This window comes from Liolophura sinensis, chromosome 1 (genome assembly GCF_032854445.1).
Source record: "Liolophura sinensis isolate JHLJ2023 chromosome 1, CUHK_Ljap_v2, whole genome shotgun sequence".
Classification (NCBI taxonomy): Eukaryota; Metazoa; Mollusca; class Polyplacophora; order Chitonida; family Chitonidae; genus Liolophura; species Liolophura sinensis.
In genome coordinates this window covers 45,412,638-45,422,463 of record NC_088295.1, presented here as the reverse complement: position 1 = coordinate 45,422,463, position 9,826 = coordinate 45,412,638, and the positions used below count along the sequence as shown (strand labels likewise).

The following is a 9,826-nucleotide window of genomic DNA, read 5'->3' as shown; positions in this document are numbered from 1 at the left end:
CCTTTGACCCCGAGAATTGCCGAGACTTGGCAAACAATGCCGAAACGTGACCTACGCTCAGTGGCCACTACGATAGATTCTGTTAAATTGCCGTAATTGTTTAAGGAATTACTTCTCTTTCTATTGCTTCTTTTACAATCGCGACAAGCAGGCGGTCTCTGTCTTCGATCGGTACAATTTCTGACTCATTATGCAAATATAGCCCATTCTTTCAGGCCGCGTTCTCCGGTGTTCTTTCGCGTTCCGTCTGTGAGCTTTCGTTCAACTTCCATGTAAAATCGCCGGCAAAAGCCGATCAGAAAACCGGTAAAATTTTTCGAAGAGGACAATGGTTTTCACGAATTGGGCTTTATCGCTTGTACATGAGAGATTTATACCCAATGGGCTGTATCAGAACACGAGATGCAGAACACATGAAACCTCTTCCGCGATCGCTGCCTAAATCGTGTTGCAGTTTCGTATAGTGATGTTTGGACACGACCCTACTTCGCCATCCCGTGTTTTGTGAGGTTATCGGACGCATACGGCCTGATGTTAAATGGCCGTATAATTATTGTCGGTCCAAATGTTAATGTTTAATGGCTGTGCGGGAGCAATTAGAAAGGATTACTGATTCTATATCCTACGGCGGTATAAAGATCAACATTGGGCAAAAAAAAAAATCCCAACGGAGAGCATAACGGCTATTAATTGTTCCACTTGGCATTTCTACGTAATATGCAGTGCTATGATGTACTGGACATTGCCGTTGCTTGTGCCAATGTGTGCAGTGTTGGAATTTGTTGCAGCGTTATAGATTTTCCAACTTAGAGAAGAATATAAATCTATGTGAATATATAATTATTTCTTAGACCAAAAACATACGAGTTTACAAACTGAAGAAACCATGCACACTATTTATTATGAGTATATACGTGGATGTATATTTATATGAAAGGTTGCACCGTTTGACGTACGATTGTGCCGGCTTAAAGTAGATGTATTTATTTCATCGTTATCAAATGCCATATATATTTAAGAAGTTTTCACTAACGGCCATGCAGTTCAGTGGTTGGTGAAAACCAGAGTGCCGAGAATGAACACCGACGAATTACTAGTAAATTCTTATACGTGTGACGTGCAGATGTATTGTCACATAGGTGAACGGGTACATGAATACGTATCCTTCAGAGAATTTCATACAAGACGACACAGAACATAAATGTCGAAAGCTTATGGTCGAGATCGGTCAATGATAGCAGGGAAATCCAGAAAAATATTGGTACTTCGTTCGTCTGAGCTTATAGTACAAGGGTGTAGGTCTATTCGTTAGTTGCAATCATTTCTCACTTGGATACATCGGTTATGCCCCATGTGTCATCCATACATGCAGCGGTCCCTTCAGCCTTTAGTATACCTTTCGTACATCCTTTCATGCGAACTAAATCGATACTGTATAGAAAGGATCACCCAGCCATTATGAGATTAAGACCAAGATCTTTTTCAGAATACAAAATATTTGAAGCTGTATCTGTAATATGGCTTAAAGTGTATAATTTACCAGGACACAGAATCAGTGTTAAAAATTTTATCGCTTTAAAGCATATACCGGTATTTAAGGGTTTAATTTGATAATATTTGGCTAAAGCCGCTATGCATAGCGTTGCGGCCTGATACTTTCACTATTGCATAATTGGTAAAAGAACCAATAAATATGAGTCTTCACGGCATATATAGTACGTATAATTCAAGCATTTTATTCTTTTTATAGTTGGAAAGACAACGAAAATAATGCTCTCTGTGTACGTGTATCTACACGTCTTCCCGACGAAACCAGAGTTTCCACTGTCACTGCCAGGAGTAATCATCATCGGTAATGGTCATTTCATCTGAGACATAAATTATTACATAATTGACGTCGTCAAGGGAGAAAAATTTTAATGAATAAATACTCTTATAATGCCGTATGACTCAACAGATAATTTCTCCACACAATGCGATAATCAGTTGAAACGCTCCGTTTGAATTAATGCATGTTTTTAATATCAATTAATACAAAGCCGAAAAAATACACGAAGAAAAAAACCAAAAGATGCGTCTGGTTATTGCGCAACAGTCTAATAGCGAACAGTTGTATAATACTGATCCCTCATGCCTAGTCATTAATGTAACGTGCTATAAGGCGATGAACCAAAATTCATGGGGTAACGGGTCGAGAATACGAAACGATGATATATCGTTTTTTGGGGAGGAGTTTCTGAAGAAATGGGTGTGAAGACTGAATTTGTTAAACTCAAAGAAATGCGCTTACGGCACGCTGAGCACTCCGTGTACTACACGCCCAATGGTTCTAGGAATGATTTTGTCCCCTGAAAATAATGGCTTTGCTGACACCAGCATAAGAAATGTTTTTGTTTAGCCACGCACAAGATGGTCTAACCATGCATGCATACAACAAACTGTGTAACCCTGAAGCAAGTAAAGTGAACTGTTTTGGGGCATATTCACATTTAGGACCTAATAATTATAGGATGACTGGTAAACAGTTTAGCGTATTAAAAAGGTAAGCTTTGTGTATTTAAATATCACAATCATACCTGTACTATTTAACGCCTTAAAATGATGCTTAAGTTTGAAAACCGCTATCGGCTCTAAAAAGTTTAGGAGCTTTAGTACCTATTTTGAAAGGTATCGCGCGCAGTCGAGTCGGATGTTTTTGTGAAACGTAATTATTTGGAGTATTCTAAAGTAATATTGCAACAATTCGATTGGACTGATCGATTTTTGGCCAAAAATCTCTGGTATAGTCGTATATGTAGAAATATTTTTTCTTACTATACCTGAAAGTGAAAGCAATGGTTGTTTAATGTCATTCCAAGAACTGACAAACTTGATGAACAAATTTCTTCCAAGTAATAGAATTCAGTCAAAATGGGCCAGGCGAAATTTTCCTATCTGGTGCTAAAAACCCTGTAAATCGTGATGGTGTTAACCTGGTGTTAATCCCAGTGTTAGAATTTGTCCACTGTCTCTCTCTGTTTTACCGAGAACATGCTTTTGGTGGTCACAGGGCTGTATATTGTCTTCAGGTTTCCATGCCTCCCTCCATTTAGTTTCCAATAAGCTGTTCGTGTGGCTTCAGGTTCAGGAGATAGGACGGTCAGACGAGAGTCAAATATATATGTAAATTGTGCTCAATGAAAGTATCCGGTCCATGGCTTTCAATTGAAGAAGTATGGACCCTTTCTCACCAGTCGTTCTAGAAAATACATGTAAGTGATGTGCTTTTGTAAACTGCGTAGATTCGGTGTCACTAAGCCAGTTCACTACATAGATCACCAAAGACGATGAAACAGCGTTTGAATAATTATGCCGAACACAATAATGGTGTCTTCTTGCCACTGAATTGTGACGGTCTTGTCACGTCTGATAATTGGTTGCGACAATCTCAACACGCACTCTTATATACACCGTTGAATTGGGTTAGTGTTTTGTTACTTCAGACGGACTGCCGATACTTCAGATAATTTCATCTATATAAATATATCTTACTGTATGTTGTGCCTCACTATGCATGACCCGAGTACATATGGGATATGAGAGATTGGTGTTTGATGCATATTCATACATATTCAATAATAATTCACTTTTACGAAACTAATCTCACTGGTAGAGTACATCAGAGTATCTAGATTGACCTATGGAGAATACTGAAGAATATTAACACTCATTTCAAATCACAATGAGGTCAATTTGTATGACAAAGTCGATGATATTCATGTGAAATTCATCTCTAGCAACCTTTATGTAAGACGACATGAACAGCCCTACTTTTTACTGTCACCAAGACCAAAATGACATACAAGGTTGGGTGTGAAACAACACAACATATGCCCGAGTGTTCATGTGGGTGAGGGAAACAGGAAACCATGGCGAAACCAGATATTTGGCAAGCCTCCAAGACGGAAATTTGAGCCGACATGAGCTGTGGTACGTGAGAAGTGCTTACTCTTTCTGGAAGTAACACCAATGAAACAAAGCTACATGATTTTGTGAGCGGGAAACGTAAAATCTGTTGCTTTCGTGATGGAAAGGACCAATCGATGTGTATTGGAGTACGTGGATAAAGACTACATGTACTATGACAGCTTGACATACAGTATACTTCTATCTACTAAGGTACTTCTGGTTCTACACATCAACACAAGGCAATGGCAAGTCATAACTTACTTCAAGAAAACAACCCAAGACATCTATGCTCATTATAATTCATTGTACATATTACCTCCGTTATGACGAGACGACGCGGAATGCTGGTGAAGTGGTCTGTGAAGGATGATATATGGGAGACAACTCATGGGTACTACAGCTTGTTTGTCCACAAAACTTGTATAAAAGCACCCTTTTTAAAGTAAAGCTTTCACAATTCCATGACAAGGAAGTCGAAAAGACAGGCAAGTGTCTTCTGACGAAACGTAAAACACACCCTAACTTTACAATGGTAACTGTATAATGGTAATATCTTCTGTCTCAGAATTCTATACCCATCATTTCATGCAACCAGGCTATTAAAGAATTCATGAAGCTTGATTTGTCTCAGTTTTCATTATGTTTCAAGGGCATTCACAATAAGTGTGCCTATGTGTATTTTCTTCCCTTTGGCTCTTTACAGAGTATGAAGCCTGATTTTGTTGTTACATTCTGCTGTTTATCAATGTTTGAAACATGCCTTCTGTTTTGAACCAAAAATAAAAGTTGTATATTTATATACAAAATGAACATGTTCTTTGAATGCTTCTGGTTTTTCTACACTTACAATTTGTACCAGCTCACACTTCTTTGCTCCTAATTACTTTGTTGCTATAAAGAACATAACAGTTTTTCACAAACACATCATCATCTTTCAAAGCACCATATAATCTTGAACAAATACTTGCTTATTCACCAGAAAACTCTGCCACAATACATTTCTACCAAAAATCCTAGATGCATATCGCACAAAATCCTGCTTAATCTGGAATTTCGCAAAACAATCTTCTTGTAGAAAAAATTTCTGCCATGCCAGCAGAAATCACAAATACATGTCCTCGTACATCTCCTTGGATAGGCGAATATATTCCTCCTTCTCTGCAGGGGTCATTTTGGCAGTGATCTCATCTGTGACCTCTCCCAGGGCGATTTTGACCCCGCCAACAGAGATCATGGGTGTGCTGTCATCATCATCCTCAGATTCCATCTCTGCCACTGCAACATCAACAGATCCATTTATTTGTTTATGTAGAGACACTGTAAATGACCTATAGAACACTTTGGCTGATTCTAAATGGTCTTTTTTTTCCCTCATAAAGGAATTTTAAGGGTTGTTTAGAAGGTGGGATCACTGGAATAGTAGATTTTTTCCTGTAGAATATCATCCAATGATATCCTACAGGAAAAACTGTTTCAGCACCAATCTGGCATGTTTTTGACTCTAAAAATGCATTTTTGGGGGCAAATGTTTAGGTCAAATATAGAAAATAGATATACTTAATGTGATGTCATACCAATACTACACGCCACTGTAAATAATTTCCCTTCTGAAATACACTGTGATGGCCTCAGAACAAATGATTCCTTGCAAAGACACTTGAGAAATTTAGCAAGTTCACCAGTTCTAAGTAAGGTAGAATCTTTTGATCTCATCCCATCTCTGTGGTCACCTGGACAGCGTTGGTATGGACAGACGCCTGACTAGATTGTAGCTGAGCTTTACAGTATGGGCATGGACAGACACCTGACTCAGCTGTAACTGAGGTTGACACAATGAGCATGGAAGAACACCTGACTTACCTGTAACTGAGGTTGACACAATATTCTTGGACAGACACTTTGACTCACCTGTAGCTGAGGTTTGATGGATTGGACAAGGACCATAGGTTTAATCAGGGAAATTCACTGAGACATCCTATTCTGACAGAATTTACATGGGGGGAAATAGACAGGGAAAATAGGAGAAAAGTTGAAAATGAGACACCCTGATTTCAAAATCTGGGTAAAGCTATGGCATGGACAGAAATGTGACTCACCTGTAGCTGAGGTTGACAGAGTGGGCATGGACAGAGGCCTTTCCTGGTCAGACTCGCTGGTGGAGCTCTCATCATCGCTTCCTCCAGCTCCTGGGATCTTCACAGCTGCGGCCTTCCGTTCATGTACCAGCAAGGTTCTCATGATGTCATCTCTGGTCTCCTGTTTACCAGTATCTCCCCAGGAGGAGCTAGTACTCGGCTCGAGGGTACTCTCAACCTAAAGAGAAGAAGTCATATTTGGGAAATGTGCTATATTTCATGCTACAAGTTCTAAAATATTAATAGCTCTGATTGGTAGAAGATTTTAATTGCTTACATGCTTTAATATTCTTCCAACTTGAATTATTATTTCAACGGGGTACAAAGTAAACTGAAGACACTGTGGTCAATTGGAGGTTTCCAAACTACAGACTAGAGCCACTTGAATGTTTTTTTTCTATTTGTGTCAGGGGTGAAAAAGGGTACTTGTTCATAATATATAAACATTTTCTACTGACTTAATACTATGTGTGAGAATGCCATTAAAGATGAATAAAACTGGAGTGCCCAGGGAAGACCACTTAGAGGTGCTATTGGCAAGTCACTAACCCACTTTCCCACTGGTAGTAGACAAGTTATCTTCATTCAGCATTTAACTGTGCAAACAGTCACTTGAACACCACTGACTGCTTCTTTTCAAAAAAAAACAAAATAGGTGAGAGCAAGGAAAATTGCCTCCACGGTAAACACCTTTACGAATTAACACCTCATGTATTATAGTGGTTGGCAGACAAGTGTCTACGCCATGAACCGTTCACAGAGCACAGAATTTAGAACTATGATGACTGTACGATACTGAAGGTTTGCAGTATCAATACTAACCGCTTTCTCCTGCTCCATGGGCACCCCCGATACTGTACTTTTCTTAATCCAGTCGGGCACAGCTTTGGGAGCATTGACGTCTTTACTAGGAGACAAGTTCCCGTCTGCCTTGACTGTCACAGTGACAGTGTTTTCTGTCGTACCAAAGCCTCTGTTACGTGAAGAATCTCCACTCCATGTTGATCCGTCTGGTGGTTTAGAGCCTCCACCCTTAGATCGGCTTCAAGAGAGAAAGTAGTCATTTATTTGTTAGGAGCTCATGGCTAGCGGAACAGAGCATTCAAAGCCACACAAACTTCTTTAATGACCATTCAAATACTTTTACAACCTGGCAGCAAGGCTTAACACACAGCTCGACTGTAGGAGACTTCAGCTAAACACATAAAGGACTTAACTGAGAGTCATGAATTTCGTATATTATGATACCTGTAAATAACACACGTACTACATCAATGATGGAAGATGCGTGTAACACATGTACATTCAGGAAGAATATAAGATAATTAATAACATATCTTGGTAACTTAATGTATTTCTTTACTTACTGACTTTTGGTGTTATTGGTCTTTTTGGTGTTTTAATGTGATTGTATGTTTAATGTGATGACAACACAGCATTTTGAGTAATTCTAGACCAGTGACATTTAATAAATTGCGATTAACATTACTGCATTTTCAAAAATTTTTTGTACCTAATTCTGCTTAAGCCATGGTGCTTGGGGGTGTTTAAATTGCATTTACATAAACAGTTAGAATAAAACCCTGAGTGAGGTAAACTGACAAGAGGCCTTATTTCACCGGTGATGTGTGACCGTTTGCCAGCTATCACACAGTCGTGTCTGCTCTTGTTTTACTCTCTATGCCGTATATCTTTAATTATATTAATGAGGTCACAAAATTTTGGGCTAGTTAAACCTTGAGTTAAATTAAATTTTTCTTTTATTACTTAAAGTCATCCTTTTATTTTTCACTAATATGATAGTGGTAGGCTTTATGGGTGGAATAAACCACTGACCTTGGCCCAGTTACTGCTAAACTTTCCAGATGTGACATGTCATAATGGTGCATAGCAAGCCGTTTTCACCAAACTTCAAGCAAGTCTGACTGGAGAGCACCACTGATCAATTTAGAAACCAACAAAGGCAAAAGCTGGGCACTGTAAAAAATTCCCTGTCTGAGAATGAGCCTGAACCCACTACTTTTGTGACGTTACGACTGAAGGGCAAACTTTTACCATGTAGCTATTCCTTTCTTCGACATACTTGAAGTAAATAATAGTGGCTCATGATAGTTCATGTGCCTGGAATTAATGTCATTTAGGGACTCTAACATCAAATGGCATAAACTGATTTCCTGTCTTACTGTAACAATGGTCGCATGTCTGTTGGTTCAGGTTCTAATATCCAGGGTGCCAGTGTTACTCCCTCACACTCTATCAACAGGTCGCACAATGGCTGAATCTGTTCATTAAATTTTGCCAGCATCATACGTGCATCTCTTTTAGGCATGGCGCTTTCATCCTCTTCTACCTCTGTTCTACAGAATGTACAGCTGAAAATAAACATGCACAGTCAGGGGAATTAATTATGTGCCTTAGTTTAGAAAAAGTAGATGTGAAGTCACATTCACACTGCAATTTTTTAATCCAACTCATCAAATTTCACGTCAAATGACAATGTGATGTGCTATTTCCAGTTAATGTAGCATTTTACAAATCATATCATCTGGATGCAATATACGAAACAGACTTGAGTGACTTGAGGAGAACAGGTCTTAAATGATAGGAAAAGCAAGCTTACAAGTAGCTATAGTCAACAGGTACATAAGAGTGGGAATCACTGTGAAGTACCGAATACCTATATAACAAGCAGTGCGACAGCACTTGACTTGTGAAGGAAGTACTATTATCATATGGTAAAGGGGAGGTAATCATCAGTGTGCATTACGTTAGAGTTATTCCCCTTCATTCCCATTTTTTACACAGACAAGGAAACTAAGTGCACATAATATTTTCAGTTCAAGAATCTTTCTTTGTCCTTGATAGACTTAAAATTAATCAAATAAAGTGATAAATTTGTAATACTATTTGGTACGGATATAAGACATTTGTATCTCACCAAAATGAACCTGTCATCGGATCATACAGCTGATCTGCCTCCAAATCTGTAAATGTCTTTTCACATGATGGACATTTAAACGATGCTCGGCTTGTGTTGTCTCTTTCCTCAAGCTCAATCTTCCGCCGCATATGATCCAGTTTATACTTGACCACATTCACAAATATCTTATAGTTTATGAAGTAATAGTTGTGTTTGGAGTTTTTCCCATCTTCTGCCGTCTCTATCTTCATGCGTGACTTGATAAAGCGGTCCATTTTCAGCGTGTTCAAGGAAGCACGTAACTGTTTACGTTCTAGTTTCAGAAGCTCCATCAGGTCATCTTCCTTCACGCATGGATTTCTCACCAGCATGTCTATAATAACCGCATGTTCGGGGCCATAGAAGCCCCTGACGATATAACGAGCCAGTCTCTTGAGGGCCCCGGGCACCTCTGTCTGCACCTCTTGCTCACTCATCTTATTTCTGCAGTTGTGCCTACACCTCCTGCTCACCTCCCAGTTTTGCAGCTTTGTCACCACTTTCTGCTCACTCGTCCTACTTTTACAGTGTCTACACCTGGTTGCTTGTCCCTACATTTCCCTACATTTCCAGATCTCTCCCAAAACCTGTTACAAAAAAAACATAGGAAATTACAGATATATGTCTGTAAACATGTTTACACTGTAAATGACCTAAAATTTTTTCCATAATTAAGTTGCAGATTGTCTCTGATCTTGAGTTTTGTTCATCCTAGAAAAGTTTTTCAGGTTTGTCTGAAAGATAGGAAACAGGCCTATCCTACTGGAAAGTAGAAGTTTCAGCA

The 9,826-nt window shown here is 39.0% G+C and overlaps 1 protein-coding gene across 1 annotated transcript; it reads right to left on the bottom strand.

Moving 5' to 3' along the window:
* Positions 1–2,993: 2,993 nt before the first annotated feature.
* LOC135478150 (general transcription factor IIE subunit 1-like) lies at positions 2,994–9,597 on the bottom strand. Its single transcript, XM_064758425.1, has 5 exons — positions 9,022–9,597; positions 8,267–8,455; positions 6,906–7,125; positions 6,045–6,261; positions 2,994–5,223 (listed from the first exon to the last, which is right to left on the bottom strand). The coding sequence occupies exons 1-5, from the start codon at positions 9,477–9,479 to the stop codon at positions 5,051–5,053; spliced, it is 1,257 nt and encodes a 418-aa protein (XP_064614495.1). The 5' UTR covers positions 9,480–9,597; the 3' UTR covers positions 2,994–5,050.
* Positions 9,598–9,826: the final 229 nt, after the last annotated feature.